Below are 20070 nucleotides of genomic sequence, written 5' to 3' on the forward strand. Positions count from 1 at the left end.
CCTCAGGAGAGGGAAACAGTGCCCTACCAACGCTGTTTACAGTACAGCTGTTGACCTCAACTGGGGATGTCGTCGGGCGGTGGAAGGAGTACTTCGAGGATCTCCTCAATCCCGCCGTCACGTCTTCCATTGAGGAAGCAGAGGATGAGGGATCAGAGGTGGACTCGTCCATCACCCGGGCTGAAGTCACAGAGGTGGTCAAGAAACTCCTCGGTGGCAAGGCACCGGGGGTGGATGAGATCCGCCCTGAGTACCTCAAGTCTCTGGATGTTGTGGGGCTGTCTTGGTTGACACGCCTCTGCAGCATCGCGTGGCGGTCGGGGACAGTGCCTCTGGGATGGCAGACCGGGGTGGTGGTCCCTCTTTTTAAGAAGGGGGACCGGAGGGTGTGTTCAAACTATAGGGGGATCACACTTCTCAGCCTCCCCGGGAAAGTCTATGCCGGGGTTCTGGAGAGGAGAATACGGCCGATAGTAGAACCTCGGATTCAGGAGGAACAGTGTGGTTTTCGTCCGGGCCGTGGAACACTGGACCAGCTCTATACTTTCTACGAGGTGTTGGAGGGTTCATGGGAGTTTGCCCAACCAATCCACATGTTTTTTGTGGATTTGGAGAAGTGGAGGGTGCTTCAGGAATATGGGGTCCTGGGTCCTTTGCTAAGGGCTGTCAGGTCCCTGTACGACCGAAGCAGGAGCTTTGTCCGCATTGCCGGCAGTAAGTCAGACTTGTTCCCAGTGCATGTTGGACTCCGGCAGGGCTGCCCTTTGTCGCCGGTTCTGTTCATAATTTTTATGGACAGAATTTCTAGGCGCAGCCAGGGGCCGGAGGGTGTCAGGTTTGGGGACTACACGATTTCGTCTTTGCTCTTTGCGGATGATGTTGTCGTGTTGGCCTCTTCAAACCAGGACCTTCAGCATGCGCTGGGACGGTTTGCAGCCGAGTGTGAAGCGGTGGGGATTAGAATCAGTACCTCCAAATCCGAGGCCATGGTCCTCAGTCGGAAAAGGGTGGCTTGCCCACTTCAGGTTGGTGGAGAGTGCCTGCCTCAAGTGGAGGAGTTTAAGTATCTAGGGGTCTTGTTCACGAGTGAGGGAAGGATGGAACGGGAGATTGACAGACGGATCGGTGCAGCTTCTGCAGTAATGCGGTCGATGTATCGGTCTGTCGTGGTGAAGAAAGAGCTGAGCCGCAAGGCGAAGCTCTCGATTTACCGGTCAATCTACGTTCCTACTCTCACCTATGGTCATGAGCTTTGGGTCATAACCGAAAGGACAAGATCCCGGATACAGGCGGCCGAAATGAGCTTTCTCCGCAGGGTGGCTGGGCAATCCCTTAGAGATAGGGTGAGAAGCTCAGTCACCCGGGAGGAGCTCAGAGTAGAGCCGCTGCTCCTCCACATCGAGAGGGGTCAGCTGAGGTGGCTTGGGCATCTGTTTCGGAACACCTTCCTGGGAAGGTGTTCCGGTCCCGTCCCACCGGGAGGAGACCCGGGGAAGACCTAGGACACGCTGGAGGGACTATGTCTCCCGGCTGGCCTGGGAACGCCTCGGTGTCCCCCCAGAAGACCTGGAGGAAGTGTCTGGAGAGAGGGAAGTCTGGGCATCTCTGCCTAGACTGCTGCCCCCGCGACCCAGCCCCGGATAAGCGGAAGATGATGGATGGATGGACTGATCCACAAAATGAACCATTTAGAAACAATCATCTATGGCTACTGTGATATGATTGTTTTCTTTGATATGTCAATAACGTAATTCCTGTCTCAAGTAGCCTACACACTACGAGTTTCTTTACTGTACCTCACGTAGGATGGACCTAAAGTAAGGTAATTAGCTAACAAGCAAATTATGTTAACTTGATAGCTGGCTTACGGACTAAGGAAAATGTAATTATTGTAAATTACTTTTGAATTTGTTTACATGTAAATAGTCTCTCTGCCCTAACTTACCTAAAATTCACAACGTAGGAATCTATCTTCACTTCAGAAACAACCACAGAAAGTCTGCCAGCGGCACTAACGATGACGCCATAATCGTATGATAATGAGGAACCCTTCAAAATAGAAAATGAGTACATTTACTTCAGATTTCACTCTATCAGGAATTCTGATTAGAGGTGTTTCCAAGGTATAAGGGCATTCCAAGCTGGGAGTGGCACACCAACACCATTGATTTTCTGTTACAATCTAGGGGGGATTCCATTTCAAATAAGCTGCTCCACTAGTCTGTGTGATGCATGGTTGATTGATTGGAGGTAGAACTATTTTCCTAATTCATCCACATTGTAAATTCAGGCCTCCTGTCTCTCCAGTCCTGTGAGAATGTCTGGCAAAGCTAACTGGCCTAGCTAGCTATGAGTAAGATTACCAGACCTTTCCTAAATAAATAGTATTTAAGAACCGAGTGGTTGTGTGGTTGCACTGAAGCTAGCAGGTTGTTCTGCTTTCCCTGCCTGCTGTTCTCAGCTGCTGACACCGTGTGGTCAAAGACTGGCTACGATGACTTGAATTACCTGCTTAACGTGGTCCAGATCCGTCCTTGGTCCCAAGTTGTCCAAGATGTATCCCACCAGACCAACAGCTGTAATTACTGTCAAAGTTCCTTCCATCAAGTTTTAACTCAGAGGTGTGGAGATGTAAACGTCCAGTATATCTTCTTTGAAGTGTGGTGCTCTTTTACTTCTAATCTTTCTCTTTGAAAAAGGGTTGGGGAAAATAAAACTTGCTCAAACTGACAAAATCCCCTTTTCGAAGCATAAACCTCCAACACAAACAATGCATAGGTGATATTTGGGTGAACCACAATCTGACCATTTTGCACAGGAAACATAAATACCCTCCTATCCAAGCATGATATTTCAGTTTTGTATTTTGAATACAATATATATATATATTAATTAAATTTCACAATGCAAAAGTGTGTAGGTATGTTGAAATGAGTCGGGAAAGAAATCCCAATATAAAAGAATAAAATGTTGAGGCTCTGACACACCAAAATAAATGAATCAATCATCAGACACAATATATACACATTTCACCAGAACATTATCAAGCTTTATTTAATCATTTAGATCTTTCAAATGTTTCCTATTTCAACTCAGTTAAAGGTATATGGAGGTGAAGGGAAATTGGCACATCTTTTTAAACATTTCCATACATTTAAAATGCGTACCAAAACAGTTAAAAATAATAAAAAGAGCGTCAGTAAAATGGCTGAGTGTGCTGCCTGCTGCACTAGGCCCGTCCCAACTGTCACCCTAGTCCCTAGATTGTCCACTACTATTAAACTGCCTATAGGTCAAAAGGCCAAAGGTCTGCAGGTCAGAACAGTGCACTATATAAGGAAGTGTGCCATATGGGACGTAGGCCAGGTGTGTTGAGTTTTGACTTTCAGGGTTGATAACCATCCTGCGCGATGTCATCTCCTTACACAAGGTCAGAGGTTGAAGTTTAAAGGGCAACCAGGGGTTGGCTACTTGATTGCAGCCTGTCTTGGTTTAGACTGAAGCTTGATATTCCATTAACTGCAAAGTATTACACAAGTACACACACACACAATGAGAATGGGAATTACATACAACCCAGAGTATAACCATTATAATAGTAAAGTTATTGTTGCAATCCACTGGCTGATTTGCAGGCTGCCTGTGGCTGATTGGTTGGCTGACAGGATGACAATGGTTGATTAGCTGTACGGCAGACGTTGAATGGCTGGCTGACTAGCTGTCTCACTGACTGACTGTCTGGCTGGCTGAATGGCTGGTGGCTGGCTGTTCTTACTGTGAGGGAACGCTGGGCGATCCGGAGCGGTGGAAGTGGATGTTCTGCCACTTCCCGTCCCTGCGATGCCAGACACGTGTCTCCTCAGACTGCATGGTGCGAGGCATCCCTCCCCCGTCCATGTACTGGCTCAGACGGATGTAGGCGATGCAAGCAGCGTTCTCACCTACATACATCTGATTATTACTACATTATCCTCCACTACATACATCTGCTTGTTACTACATTATCCTCACCAGCATACATATGATTATTATTACATTATCCTCACCTACATACACCTGGTTGTTACTACATTATCCTCACCTACATACATCTGGATATTAGTACATTACCCTCACCAACATACATCTGATTATTAATACATTATCCACACCAACATACATCTGATTATTTGGACATTATCCTCACCTACATACATCTGATCATTAGTACATAATTCACACTTACATACTTATGATTATTAGGACATTGTCCTTACCTACATGCATCTGTTTATTAGTACATAATTCACACTTACATACATATGATTATTAGTGATTACTAGTTTCTCTTGTTCTTTTCATTAGGTAATTATGTTAACACATTGTTCATATGTAACAGGGTCAATTTCTTATCAATACCAGCCAGTTCAGGAAGTTCAATGAAAATCCTAATCCACGACACTTCAATACTTTTCATTTAGGTAAACTGGCTTTGCAATTAGGTTAAATGGCTATTCTTTCTTAACTTACTGGAAATGACCACAAACCTGATATGGGTTGACTAGAAAATAAATACAAAATATTCTATAAAACCTACCATAATGAACAGAGAAAAAAGAAAATACATGTGCACTGTGTTCTTACCGATTAAATGAACATGAGGATTCAGAAGAATTGTGTGGACCGGCTTGTTCCCTTTAGACAGGGCTGAGGAGGGAGAGGGACAATGTAAAGGAGGAAAAAGACAGGTCAGAGTTATCTACAAGTGATTGTTCCTAAGAACTATGTTAATGTACAGCTGATCGATAACTACACTATTCAACAGCTGATCAATAACTACACTAATGAACAGCTGATCAATAACTACACTATTCAACAGCTGATCAATAACTACACTAATGAACAGCTGATCAATAACTACACTATTCAACAGCTGATCAATAACTACACTAATGAACAGCTGATCAATAACTACACTATTCAACAGCTGATCAATAACTACACAAATGAACAGCTGATCAATAACTACACTATTCAACAGCTGATCAATAACTACACTATTCAACAGCTGATCAATAACTACACTAATGAACAGCTGATCAATAACTACACTATTCAACAGCTGATCAATAACTACACTAATGAACAGCTGATCAATAACTACACTATTCAACAGCTGATCAATAACTACACTATTCAACAGCTGATCAATAACTACACTAATGAACAGCTGATCAATAACTACACTAATCAACAGCTGATCAATAGCTACACTATTCAACAGCTGATCAATAACTACACTATTCAACAGCTGATCAATAACTACATTAATCAACAGCTGATCAATAACTACACTAATCAACAGCTAATCAATATCTACACTAATCAACAGCTGATCAATAACTCGTAGCTGATAAATGCGTGTTACCGTTATCAAAGTAGAAACGATGGAAGTCATGTCCCTCTACGAGGTTACCAAGAGCTTCAGGTTCGAACGAGGTCAGACCAGGATCACAGATCTTCCTGTTGGAAACAAACACAGAGACTGGGCCTCGTTTACTTTAAACCGTAGTGTACGGCTTTAGACCAGCATGGTCTCAGGTCAGAAGTCAGGACCGTTAGACCAGCATGTTCTCAGGTCAGAGGTTGGGACCATTAGACCAGCATGGTCTCAGGTCAGAGGTCAGGACCTTTAGACCAGCATGGCTCTGAAAGGCTCAGGTCAGAGGTCGGGACCTTTAGACCAGCATGCTCTGAAAGGCTCAGGTCAGAGGTCAGGCACTTTAGAGAATTATAGGCTGCCAACTGGGATGCAGTCAAACACAATGACGTCAAAGATGCTTGACAGCATTAAACCTGTGATGCATTGTGGGTAAATTGTAATGGGGTATCCAATGTCATTTGTAGGTCAGTGGGCAGTCACCTGCAATGTCAGCTTGCGGTCCTTGACCTAACACACACACACACACCTTGCGGTCCTTGACCTAACACACACACACAGTACAACACAGGAGGCAGGACTTACGCATAGGCCTCAAAGTCTCCGTTGTTGATGGATTCGATCAGCTGCTCCGTGACTTTGATGATCTCCTGCTTACGAGCTTAAACACACAAATAATAACATAATCAGACCAGCGTCAATACAATGTCACCCACATGTGAATGTCAACCCTCTGGTCAATGACACCCCACAGGTCAATGTCACCCCACTGGTCAATGTGAACCCCACTGGTCAATGTCACCCCACTAGTCAATGTCACCCCACTGGTCAATGTCACTACACAGGTCTATGTCACCCTACTGGTCAATGTCAACCCCACTGGTCAATGTCACCCCACTAGTCAATGTCACCCCACTGGTCAATGTCACTACACAGGTCAATGTCACCCCTCTAGTCAATGTCAACCCTCTAGTCACTGTCACCCCACAGGACAATGTCAACCCTCTAGTCAATGACAACCCCTTAGTCAATGTCACCCCTCTAGTCAATGACAACCCCTTAGTCAATGTCACCCCTCTAGTCAATGTCACCCCTAGTCAATGTCATCCCACAGGTCAATGTCACCCCACAGGTCAATGACAACCCCCTAGTCAATGTCAACCCACAGGTCAATGTCAACCCCCTAGTCAATGTCAACCCTCTAGTCAATGTCACCCCACAGGACAATGTCAACCCTCTAGTCAATGTCACCCCTCTAGTCAATGTCAACCCTCTAGTCAATGACAACCCCCTAGCCAATGTCAACCCTCTAGTCAATTACACCCCACAGGTCAATGTCAACCCCACTGGTCAATGTCACCCCACTAGTCAATGTCACCTCACTGGCCAATGTCACTACACAGGTCAATGTCACCCCTCTAGTCAATGTCAACCCTCTAGTCACTGTCACCCCACAGGACAATGTCAACCCTCTAGTCAATGACAACCCCTTAGTCAATGTCACCCCTCTAGTCAATGTCACCCCACAGGTCAATGACAACCCCCTAGTCAATGTCACCCCACAGATCAATGTCAACCCCCTAGTCAATGTCAACCCTCTAGTCAATGTCACCCCACAGGTCAATGTCAACCCCCTAGTCAATGTCAACCCTCTAGTCAATGTCACCCCTCTAGTCAATGTCAACCCTCTAGTCAATGACAACCCCCTAGCCAATGTCAAACCTCTAGTCAATGACACCCCACAGGTCAATGTCACCCCACAGGTCAATGTGAACCCCACTGGTCAATGTCACCCCACTGGTCAATGTCACTACACAGGTCAATGTCACCCCTCTAGTCAATGTCACCCCTCTAGTCAATGTCACCCCACAGGTCAATGACAACCCCCTAGTCAATGTCACCCCACAGGTCAATGTCAACCCCCTAGTCAATGTCAACCCTCTAGTCAATGTCATACCACAGGACAATGTCAACCTAGAGGTCAGAGAAACTAGGGTCAGGGGGGCTAGAAGTCAGAGAGACTAGGGGTCAGGGGGACTAGAGGTCAGAGAGACTAGGGGTCAGGGGGACTAGGGGTCAGGAGGATGTAAGGTCTCTTCAGGATAAGGGGACAGAGCTGTCACCAGAGTAGAGGACAGGGAAGGTGTGTGTGTGTGTGTGTGGGTGTATGTGTGTGTGTGTATTGGGGGGGGCGAGCAAAATGAAACAAACATACATTTGAAATGGAAAAACATTATTAAATTCACAGAAATGCATTTTGTAAATCAATAAATAGGAGGAGTAGGAGGAGAAACTAGCCAATGGGAGGGTTGAGGAGGAGTAGGAGGAGAAATTAGCCATTGGGAGGGTTGAGGAGGAGTAGGAGGAGAAATTAGCTATTGGGAGGGTTGAGGAGGAGTACGAGGAGAAACTAGCCAAAGGCAGGGTTGAGGAGGAGTAGGAGGAGAAACTAGCCAAAGGCAGGGTTGAGGAGGAGTAGGAGGAGAAACTAGCCAGTGGGAGGGTTGAGGAGGAGTAGGAGGAGAAACTAGCCAGTGGGAGGGTTGAGGAGGAGTAGGAGGAGAAACTAGCCAGTGGGAGGGTTGAAATGGTGAGCAACAAAGAGAAAGTCTGAGTTGGAGAGAAAACAACAGACAGAGAGTACAAATAGATGAGGTTAAGTGATGGATAGACAGAAGAGTTGGAGATGGACAGACAGAGGAACAGACAGAAGAGTTGGAGATGGACAGACAGAGGAACAGACAGAAGAGTTGGAGATGGACAGACAGAGGAACAGACAGAAGAGTTGGAGATGGACAGACAGAGGAACAGACAGAAGAGTTGGAGATGGACAGACAGAGGAACAGACAGGTGTCCCTACCTTTGACATCCTCGTCCTCGGTAGTGTTGGCACTCTCTATTGACTCCTGTGGGAGGTGGGGAATAGACCATAGTCCATTCAGTTTTTATCTATACAACATCTACTGATAACGGATAAAATATTTACCTATAGAACCATCTACTGTTAATGGATACAGTATTTATCTATAAAACCACCTAATGTTAAAGGATACAGTATTTATCTATAGAACCACCTACTGTTAATGGATACAGTATTTATCTATAGAACCACCTACTGTTAATGGATACAGTATTTATCTATAAAACCACCTAATGTTAATGGATACAGTATTTATCTATAGAACCACCTACTGTTAATGGATACAGTATTTATCTATAGAACCACCTACTGTAAATGGATACAGTATTTATCTATAGAACCACCTACTGTTAATGGATACAGTATTTATCTATAGAACCACCTACTGTTAATGGATACAGTATTTATCTATAGAACCACCTACTGTAAATGGATACATTATTTATTTATAGCACCATCTACTGTTATTGGATACAGTATTTATCTAAAGAACCACCTACTGTTAATGGATACAGTATTAATCTACATAACAGCTACTGTTAATGGATACAGTATTTTCCTATACAAAAGTAAATTGGGGATAGATGTACTGTACGTGTAATTAGGTATGTTTAAGCATTTTTGCCGTACTGCGTAAGCGGAGCCGGCCAAGAAGAGCGAATGTCTCTTACTGACTGAGTGACTGACTGACTGGGTATCCCTTGTTAAATTGCGTAGTGGTTAGAGAAGCAGACTTGTGAACTATAGGTCCTGAGTTTGCATCTCCTCACAGGCAAAGCGAAGTACGCATTATGAATTATTCCGTATAGACGAAACTTTGCTGGTCAAAACGGTTAGTATCTACATTATAGTAAGCTTGAAATAAAACAGTTTACGGTCATATTGCCACTGTTTATGGTGGATTTTCGAAGTATGCATCGGTGCAAGTGTTTTGGGTCAGGATAGACAAGCAGATTTGCTGGCTTAACATACAGTAATTACGTTATAGTAAGCCTTAACTGAAACTGTATACAGTTATATTGCGACTGTTTTCTAGCATGGAATAGGTCATCTTCAGTCTCGCTAGAAATTCTTCAATTCTTATGATTATTCCTAGGACGTTAGTAGATACTAGTAAGCCTATTACTGGCTAATAAGCTTATAAAACGGCCAGTGGCAAAAGCAATAATGTTCATAGATGCTATGATGGAGGTAAACTTAATAAGAAACGTTAGTCAGTTTAACACAATCCTGAATGGAGTCTAGCGACTGCTGAAACATGTAATGCTGTGGCGTAGTGGTTAAAGACAGTGCCTCTCATGTAGAAGACCGGAGTTCGAATCTATTGAGAGCAACGACATTACTTCTCTCGATTCATGTCTTTACCTTTAATAAACAATAAGAACATGTGTCAGTGCTCTACCTCTAATAAACAATAAGAACATGTGTCAGTGCTCTACCTCTAATAAACAATAAGAACATGTGTCAGTGCTCTACCTCTAATAAACAATAAGAACATGTGTCAGGGCTCTACCTCTAATAAACAATAAGAACATGTGTCAGTGCTCTACCTCTAATAAACAATAAGAACATGTGTCAGTGCCCTACCTCTAATAAACAATAAGAACATGTGTCAGTGCTCTACCTCTAATAAACAATAAGAACATGTGTCAGTGCTCTACCTCTAATAAACAATAAGAACATGTGTCAGTGCTCTACCTCTAATAAACAACAAGAACATGTGTCAGTGCCCTACCTCTAATAAACAATAAGAACATGTGTCAGTGCTCTACCTCTAATAAACAATAAGAACATGTGTCAGTGCTCTACCTCTAATAAACAATAAGAACATGTGTCAGTGCCCTACCTCTAATAAACAATAAGAACATGTGTCAGTGCTCTACCTCTAATAAACAATAAGAACATGTGACAGTGCTCTACCTCTAATAAACAATAAGAACATGTGTCAGTGCCCTACCTCTAATAAACAATAAGAACATGTGTCAGTGCTCTACCTCTAATAAACAATAAGAACATGTGTCAGTGCTCTACCTTGTTTCCATTTATTGGGTTGTGAATCACTGTAGACTGGGGCTCCTAGATGGGGAGGGGGGAGAGAGGGGGGTGAGACAGAGAGAGGGTGAGGAGAAGGAGGCATGGTGGGGGGGAAAGGTAGAACAGAGAGAGATTGAGTTTGAGAGAGTAATGAAACCATTAATAGCAACTAAGTTTATACTGTATTTAGAGAGAGAGACTGGTTGGGTTGGCTGAGTGATCATGTAAAAGAAGAAGAGATGGAAGTGAGTGTGAGTGTGTGTGAGTGTGTGTGTGAGTGTGTGTGTGTCTGTGTGTGAGTGTGTGTGAGTGTGTGTGAGTGTGTGTGTGTGTATGTGATGCATCTGCTAGATGTGTGTATGCATGTCATCATGTGAGCACATGCACAAGCTACTGGGGTCATTTAGATCACAGCCAGCCAATCACACCTTGCACAAGCAATAGCCAATCAGATCACTTCTACCAGACTAAGGACCAGACTTCCAGCATTTTCAGAAAGAAAGACGATGCAGGAGTCCTCTAAGTAGGATTTCTGGAAAACCTGGGAATTTGAAGGAAATTATCCAATCTCTTTAGGTAGGAAAGAGGGGTGAGGAAGGAAGAGGAGGAGTGAGGAAGGAAGTGGGGTGAGGAAGGTAGAGGGGTGAGGGGTGAGGAAAGAAGAGGAGGGATGATATATACCAGTGCTGTGATGAGAAGGGATGAGGGTGATATACACCAGTGTTGGGAGAGGAGGGATGAGGGTGATATATACCAGTGCTGGGAGAGGAGGGATGAGGGTGATATATACCAGTGCTGGGAGAGGACGGATGAGGGTGATATATACCAGTGCTGGGAGAGGAGGGATGAGGGTGATATATACCAGTGCTGGGAGAGGAGGGATGAGGGTGATATATACCAGTGCTGGGAGAGGAGGGATGAGGGTGATATATACCAGTGCTGGGAGAGAAGGGATGAGGATGATATATACCAGTGCTGGGATGAAAAGGAATGAGGGTTATATATACCAGTGCTGGGATGAGAAGGGATGAGTGTGAAATATACTAGTGCTGGGAGAGGAGGGATGAGGGTGATATATACCAGTGCTGGGAGAGGAGGGATGAGGGTGATATATACCAGTGCTGGGAGAGGAGGGATGAGGGTGATATATACCAGTGCTGTGATGAGAAGGGATGAGGGTGATATATACCAGTGCTGGGAGAGGAGGGATGAGGGTGATATATACCAGTGCTGGGAGAGGAGGGATGAGGGTGATATATACCAGTGCTGGGAGAGGAGGGATGAGGGTGATATATACCAGTGCTGGGAGAGGAGGGATGAGGGTGATATATACCAGTGCTGGGAGAGAAGGGATGAGGATGATATATACCAGTGCTGGGAGAGAAGGGATGAGTGTGAAATATACTAGTGCTGGGAGAGGAGGGATGAGGGTGATATATACCAGTGCTGGGAGAGGAGGGATGAGGGTGATATATACCAGTGCTGGGAGAGGAGGGATGAGGGTGATATATACCAGTGCTGTGATGAGAAGGGATGAGGGTGATATATACCAGTGCTGGGAGAGAAGGGATGAGGGTGATATATACCAGTGCTGGGAGAGGAGGGATGAGGGTGATATATACCAGTGCTGGGAGAGGAGGGATGAGGGTGATATATACCAGTGCTGGGAGAGGAGGGATGAGGGTGATATATACCAGTGCTGGGAGAGGAGGGATGAGGGTGATATATACCAGTGCTGGGAGAGGAGGGATGAGGGTGATATATACCACTGCTGGGAGAGGAGGGATGAGGGTGATATATACCAGTGCTGGGAGAGGAGGGATGAGGGTGATATATACCAGTGCTGGGAGAGGAGGGATGAGGGTGATATATACCAGTGCTGGGAGAGGGCTGCTCGGGCCTTTAGGGTCTTTAGGACCGGTCGCTGGGTTGGTCTTGTTGGTCGCCTGTATAAAGCCCAGTGAAGACATCCCATTACACCTCAGAGTACACACACAGACACCCATGCAGTACTCACACACACACACACACAGTCATCCCCTGTATGGGTTCAGACGTTGCTAAGAGGAGGATCATCAGGCTACAGCTCAGACTAGACTGCCTCATGTGAGGAGAAAACACAGAATCAGAAGGTGGAGCAATACAGCAGTACAGGTAGCCAATGAGATTACAGGGGCACAGAGTACATGTAACCAATCAGATTACAGGGACACAGAGAGACAGTACAGGTAGCCAATCAGATTACAGGGATTAGGTACATGTCACAATTTGATCAAACCTTTTTTTTTTTTTATTTCTTCGACACAGTGACAGAACCAATCTGAAATGTTCACACCTCCCCAACACTACAGTTATCAGAGGGCCATGTCCCAACACTTCAGTTATCAGAGGGCCATGTCCCAACACTACAGATATCATAGGGCCATGTCCCAACACTTCAGTTATCAGAGGGCCATGTCCCAACACTACAGTTATCATAGGGCCATGTCCCAACACTACAGTTATCAGAGGGCCATGTCCCAACACTACAGTTATCAGAGGGCCATGTCCCAACACTACAGTTATCAGAGGGCCATGTCCCAACACTACAGATATCATAGGGCCATGTCCCAACACTTCAGTTATCAGAGGGCCATGTCCCAACACTACAGTTATCATAGGGCCATGTCCCAACACTACAGTTATCAGAGGGCCATGTCCCAACACCTCAGTTATCATAGGGCCATGTCCCAACACTACAGTTATCATAGGGCCATGTCCCAACACTACAGTTATCAGAGGGCCATGTCCCAACACTACAGTTATCATAGGGCCATGTCCCAACACTACAGTTATCAGAGGGCCATGTCCCAACACTTCAGTTATCAGAGGGCCATGTCCCAACACTTCAGTTATCATAGGGCCATGTCCCAACACTACAGTTATCATAGGGCCATGTCCCAACACTACAGTTATCATAGGGCCATGTCCCAACACCTCAGTTATCATAGGGCCATGTCCCAACACTACAGTTATCATAGGGCCATGTCCCAACACTACAGTTATCAGAGGGCCATGTCCCAACACTTCAGTTATCAGAGGGCCATGTCCCAACACTTCAGTTATCATAGGGCCATGTCTCAACACTACAGTTATCAGAGGGCCATGTCCCAACACTTCAGTTATCAGAGGGCCATGTCCCAACACTACAGTTATCAGAGGGCCATGTCCCAACACTACAGATATCATAGGGCCATGTCCCAACACTACAGTTATCATAGGGCCATGTCCCAACACTTCAGTTATCAGAGGGCCATGTCCCAACACTACAGTTATCATAGGGCCATGTCCCAACACTTCAGTTATCAGAGGGCCATGTCCCAACACTTCAGTTATCATAGGGCCATGTCCCAACACTACAGTTATCAGAGGGCCATGTCCCAACACTTCAGTTATCAGAGGGCCATGTCCCAACACTACAGTTATCAGAGGGCCATGTCCCAACACTTCAGTTATCATAGGGCCATGTCCCAACACTACAGTTATCAGAGGGCCATGTCCCAACGCTACAGATATCATAGGGCCATGTCCCAACACTACAGTTATCATAGGGCCATGTCCCAACACTACAGTTATCAGAGGGCCATGTCCCAACACTACAGTTATCAGAGGGCCATGTCCCAACACTTCAGTTATCAGAGGGCCATGTCCCAACACTTCAGTTATCATAGGGCCATGTCCCAACACTACAGTTATCATAGGGCCATGTCCCAACACTACAGATATCATAGGGCCATGTCCCAACACTTCAGTTATCATAGGGCCATGTCCCAACACTTCAGTTATCATAGGGCCATGTCCCAACACTACAGTTATCAGAGGGCCATGTCCCAACACTACAGTTATCAGAGGGCCATGTCCCAACACTTTGGTTATCAGAGGGCCATGTCCCAACACTACAGTTATCAGAGGGCCATGTCCCAACACTTTGGTTATCAGAGGGCCATGTCCCAACACTAACAGCCGAATGGAGACAAAACTCACCTTCACCCCGTCAGCCTTCTTGTTCAACAAACTCTTGGCTGCTATTGAGAGGAAGGTGGAGAGAAAAAGGAAGACAGGAGGAAGATGAAGAGAGAAATATGAAGACAGGGGGGAGAGAGAAAGAGAAAAGGCCGGGGGGTGAAGAGAAGAAGACAGTAGAGAAGTCAGTCCCGGTCCTTCATACAGCGACAGGCAACCTCCAGTCCCACAAACTTGTGTTGATCTGAAACATTCTGCAACACAACACAGGGCAACAAACTGGGACTGACTGCCTGAAACCTCAATACAATTTTCTGGAACCAAAATGCAGTGTTCGGACATTGTCAGGTGATCTCCTTACATTCCAATCTATTCATTCCATTAGTTTGTCGTTCCCTTCAGGATTTCCCCTTTGCAAAATCAGCAATTCCCAGCATGCAAAGTGGCAGCTTGCCTTATTTTGACCCATCACCAAATTAGTATTTGGTAGTTCAGTATTTCTGAATAAAAGTCCAACTATCTTATTGTTATTGCATAAAATATTGTATATAATTAGAAAAAGGACAATCATAGATAAAAGCATATTCAGTATTAACAATTATATACAGTATATTAACTATAAACTATTTTATAAAGTATATTCACTTTAAACTATTATATTCAGTATATTGACTATACACCTATATAGTATATTGACTAATAGTATACAGTTGACTAATAGTGTCTGAAGGTATACAAGTACTGATGACAGTTGACTAATAGTGTCTGAAGGTATACGAGTACTGATGACAGTTGACTAATAGTGTCTGAAGGTAAACGAGTACTGATGACAGTTGACTAATAGTGTCTGAAGGTAAACGAGTACTGATGACAGTTGACTAATAGTGTCTGAATGTATAAGAGTACTGATGACAGTTAACTTATAGTGTCTGAAGGTAAACAAGTACTGATGACAGTTGACTAATAGTGTCTGAAGGTAAACAAGTACTGATGACAGTTGACTAATAGTGTCTGAAGGTATACGAGTACTGATGACAGTTGACTAATAGTGTCTGAAGGTAAACGAGTACTGATGACAGTTGACTAATAGTGTCTGAAGGTATACAAGTACTGATGACAGTTGACTAATAGTGTCTGAAGGTAAACGAGTACTGATGACAGTTGACTAATAGTGTCTGAAGGTAAACGAGTACTGATGACAGTTGACTAATAGTGTCTGAAGGTAAACGAGTACTGATGACAGTTGACTAATAGTGTCTGAAGGTATACAAGTACTGATGACAGTTGACTAATAGTGTCTGAATGTATACGAGTACTGATGACAGTTAACTTATAGTGTCTGAAGGTATACGAGTACTGATGACAGTTGACTAATAGTGTCTGAAGGTAAACAAGTACTGATGACAGTTTACTAATAGTGTCTGAAGGTATATGAGTACTGATGAGAGTTGACTAATAGTGTCTGAAGGTATACGAGTACTGATGACAGTTGACTAATAGTGTCTGAAGGTAAACGAGTACCAAAAGCAGTTGACTAATAGTGTCTGAAGGTAAACGAGTACTGATGACAGTTGACTAATAGTGTCTGAAGGTAAACGGGTACTGATGACACTTGACTAATAGTGTCTGAAGGTAAACAAGTACTGATGACAGTTGACTAATAGTGTCTGAAGGTAAACAAGTACTGATGACAGTTGACTAATAGTGTCTGAAGGTAAACAAGTACTGATGACAGTTTACTAATAGTGTCTGAAGGTATATGAGTACTGATGAGAGTTGACTAATAGTGTCTGAAGGTATACGAGTACTGATGACAGTTGACTAATAGTGTCTGAAGGTAAACGAGTACCAAAAGCAGTTGACTAATAGTGTCTGAAGGTAAACGAGTACTGATGACAGTTGACTAATAGTGTCTGAAGGTAAACGGGTACTGATGACACTTGACTAATAGTGTCTGAAGGTAAACAAGTACTGATGACAGTTGACTAATAGTGTCTGAAGGTAAACAAGTACTGATGACAGTTGACTAATAGTGTCTGAATGTATACGAGTACTGATGACAGTTAATTTATAGTGTCTGAAGGTAAACAAGTACTGATGACAGTTGACTAATAGTGTCTGAAGGTAAACAAGTACTGATGACAGTTGACTAATAGTGTCTGAAGGTAAACAAGTACTGATGACAGTTGACTAATAGTGTCTGAAGGTAAACGAGTACTGATGACAGTTGACTAATAGTGTCTGAAGGTAAACGAGTACTGATGACAGTTGACTAATAGTGTCTGAAGGTAAACAAGTACTGATGACAGTTGACTAATAGTGTCTGAAGGTATACGAGTACTGATGACAGTTGACTAATAGTGTCTGAAGGTAAACGAGTACTGATGACAGTTGACTAATAGTGTCTGAAGGTAAACAAGTACTGATGACAGTTGACTAATAGTGTCTGAAGGTATATGAGTACTGATGACAGTTGACTAATAGTGTCTGAAGGTATACGAGTACTGATGACAGTTGACTAATAGTGTCTGAAGGTATACAAGTACTGATGACAGTTGACTAATAGTGTCTGAAGGTATACAAGTACTGATCCACTGAATCTGGGTGACATGCATCCCTGGATACTGATTTGCTTAGTGAGAGGAAGTGAATTTAGGCAAGCAACTGATTGTTTAGACAACAGCATGCCCCTTTATGGGCCAATCCAGAGCTCTTACCTCAGGTTAACATCAAATTCCAAAGGATGGAAAGAAAGAACATTTAAAAAAAACAAAAACAAATTATGAACAGAAATTAAAACTGAAAAGAAATCTGCTTAGTTTCAAAGAACATATCAATATTAAAAAGATGCCAAAATAATTGAAAATACATTTTGCGTTTCAGAGAAAGAGAGAGAGGGACAGAGAGAGCAAGATAAAGAGAGAAAGAAAGAAATAGAGTGAGTGAGTGAGGGAGAGAGAGAGAGAGCACACAGGTACAAAAAAGCCTACCTGAGAAGTTTCTTGTGACCAGCAGAGTGGTCAAAATGGCTCCCTTAAAGAAGTGAAAAGAGGAGAAAAACGACGGAAATGAGGAAAGGAAGAGAGAGCTTTGGAACAATTTACTATTACAAAGAAAAAAGAGGAACGAAAGCAAACATAAGGAAATGAGAAGGAGGGAAGTATTATCTTTCGAATGTTTTTGTGTTTGAATGTGTGTGTTCGTGTGTGTGTTTTCACTCATCTGCTCAGTTAACAAGGACATTTCTGTTGCAACCTACACACTTGGAAGAGAGTGAATTTTCTAGATAACAACCATGGCAAATTTTGCCGGTTCCCAAACCACTACAAGGAGTCGTTACAGTGACAAGTAAAATGAACCCTGTCTGAAAGATTCAGCGCTGTAAGACGCTTTTAACTGAAGAGCTGGTCATTTCACAGCAGGCAGACATTTTGGAAATATAGAGATGTGTGATTGTCTGTTTTTCTAAAGAGTGCAGCACTGTATGTACTGGGAACAGAACTAAAGGGAAATATATATAAAGAGTAATGTAAGGGTGTAAAATAGACAGAGGAGATACAAGAGATGTAATGGTGTAAAACAGACAGAGGAGATACAAGAGATGTAAGGGTGTAAAACAGACAGGAGATACAATTGATGTAAGGGTGTAAAACAGACAGAGGAGATACAAGAGATGTAAGGGTGTAAAACTGACAGGAGATACAAGAGATGTAAGGGTGTAAAACAGACAGAGGAGATACAAGAGATGTAAGGGTGTAAAACAGACAGGAGATACAAGAGATGTAAGGGTGTAAAACAGACAGAGGAGATACAAGAGATGTAAGGGTGTAAAACAGACAGGAGATACAAGAGATGTAAGGGTGTAAAATAGACAGAGGAGATACAAGAGATGTAAGGGTGTAAAACAGACAGAGGAGATACAAGAGATGTAAGGGTGTAAAACAGACAGGAGATACAAGAGATGTAAGGGTGTAAAATAGACAGAGGAGATACAAGAGATGTAAGGGTGTAAAACAGACAGAGGAGATACAAGAGATGTAAGGGTGTAAAACAGACAGGAGATACAAGAGATGTAAGGGTGTAAAACAGACAGAGGAGATACAAGAGATGTAAGGGTGTAAAACAGACAGAGGAGATACAAGAGATGTAAGGGTGTAAAACAGACAGAGGAGATACAAGAGATGTAAGGGTGTAAAACAGACAGGAGATACAAGAGATGTAAGGGTGTAAAACTGACAGGAGATACAAGAGATGTAAGGGTGTAAAACAGACAGGAGATACAAGAGATGTAAGGGTGTAAAACAGACAGAGGAGATACAATAGATGTAAGGGTGTAAAACAGACAGGAGATACAAGAGATGTAAGGGTGTAAAACAGACAGGAGATACAAGAGATGTAAGGGTGTAAAACAGACAGAGGAGATACAAGAGATGTAAGGGTGTAAAACAGACAGGAGATACAAGAGATGTAAGGGTGTAAAATAGACAGAGGAGATACAAGAGATGTAAGGGTGTAAAACAGACAGAGGAGATACAAGAGATGTAAGGGTGTAAAACAGACAGGAGATACAAGAGATGTAAGGGTGTAAAACAGACAGAGGAGATACAAGAGATGTAAGGGTGTAAAACAGACAGAGGAGATACAAGAGATGTAAGGGTGTAAAACAGACAGAGGAGATACAAGAGATGTAAGGGTGTAAAACTGACAGGAGATACAAGAGATGTAAGGGTGTAAAACTGACAGGAGATACAAGAGATGTAAGGGTGTAAAACAGACAGGAGATACAAGAGATGTAAGGGTGTAAAACAGACAGAGGAGATACAATAGATGTAAGGGTGTAAAACAGACAGGAGATACAAGAGATGTAAGGGTGTAAAACAGACAGGAGATACAAGAGATGTAAGGGTGTAAAACAGACAGAGGAGATACAAGAGATGTAAGGGTGTAAAACAGACAGGAGATACAAGAGATGTAAGGGTGTAAAATAGACAGAGGAGATACAAGAGATGTAAGGGTGTAAAACAGACAGAGGAGATACAAGAGATGTAAGGGTGTAAAACAGACAGGAGATACAAGAGATGTAAGGGTGTAAAACAGACAGAGGAGATACAAGAGATGTAAGGGTGTAAAACAGACAGAGGAGATACAAGTGAGAGATAGGATGTAAAATAGAGAAAGGGGGTGCTACCTTGAGTTTCCTCCTGGCGTTGAACTTCTTCAGACACTCAACCGTCTCCTGCCTGTGGATCATGGATGCCACTGTAGACCGTTGCTAAACACAGAGAGAGAATCAGTGTTGGGCCGTTCTTTCCCCTATGTGTGTGTGTGTGTGGGTGTGTGTGTGTGTGGGTGTGTGTGTCTGTGTGTGTGTGTGTGTCTGTGTACATACACAGATCCAGGGGTGTTTGAGGGCCTCTGTGGAGCTGATTCGTTTGCTGGGGTTGATGGTCAACATCTTATTGATCAGGTCTTTAGCTTCTGGGGTCACTGTGTCCCACTCTGGAGATGGGAACTGGAGAAAAAAGAGGGAAGGGGTGAGGGGTGAGGGGTGAGAGAGTGAGACGGAGAGGAGTGAGAGAGTGGGATAGAGTGAGGTGATAGGGTGAGACAGAGAGGGGTGAGAGGGTGGAATGGAGAGGGTTGAGAGGGTGAGACAGAGAGGGGTGAGAGGGTGAGACAGAGGGGTGAGAGGGTG

General features: G+C 43.7%; 1 protein-coding gene across 2 annotated transcripts in view; it reads right to left on the reverse strand.

Annotated features, from left to right (window-relative positions):
* Window positions 1–3038: 3038 nt before the first annotated feature.
* Window positions 3039–20070, reverse strand: part of camk2d2 (calcium/calmodulin-dependent protein kinase (CaM kinase) II delta 2) — a 44379-nt gene continuing 27347 nt past the window's right edge. Inside the window, exons 10-21 of one of the 2 annotated variants that reach the window (XM_029118343.2) lie at window positions 19765–19887; window positions 19564–19647; window positions 17366–17408; window positions 14397–14437; window positions 12248–12319; window positions 10371–10415; window positions 8280–8325; window positions 6005–6080; window positions 5408–5502; window positions 4624–4686; window positions 3776–3941; window positions 3039–3519 (exon numbers count right to left, since the gene is read on the reverse strand). In XM_029118343.2, coding sequence (XP_028974176.1) covers window positions 3516–3519; window positions 3776–3941; window positions 4624–4686; window positions 5408–5502; window positions 6005–6080; window positions 8280–8325; window positions 10371–10415; window positions 12248–12319; window positions 14397–14437; window positions 17366–17408; window positions 19564–19647; window positions 19765–19887 — 858 coding nt within the window. In that variant the 3' untranslated portion in view covers window positions 3039–3515. Of the gene's footprint in view, window positions 3520–3771; window positions 3942–4623; window positions 4687–5407; window positions 5503–6004; window positions 6081–8279; window positions 8326–10370; window positions 10416–12247; window positions 12320–14396; window positions 14438–17365; window positions 17409–19563; window positions 19648–19764; window positions 19888–20070 lie in introns of those variants that run through there. The other variant, XM_029118344.2, reaches the window with a different exon arrangement.

The sequence above is a fragment of the Esox lucius genome, chromosome 25 (assembly GCF_011004845.1).
Source record: "Esox lucius isolate fEsoLuc1 chromosome 25, fEsoLuc1.pri, whole genome shotgun sequence".
NCBI lineage: Eukaryota > Metazoa > Chordata > Actinopteri > Esociformes > Esocidae > Esox > Esox lucius.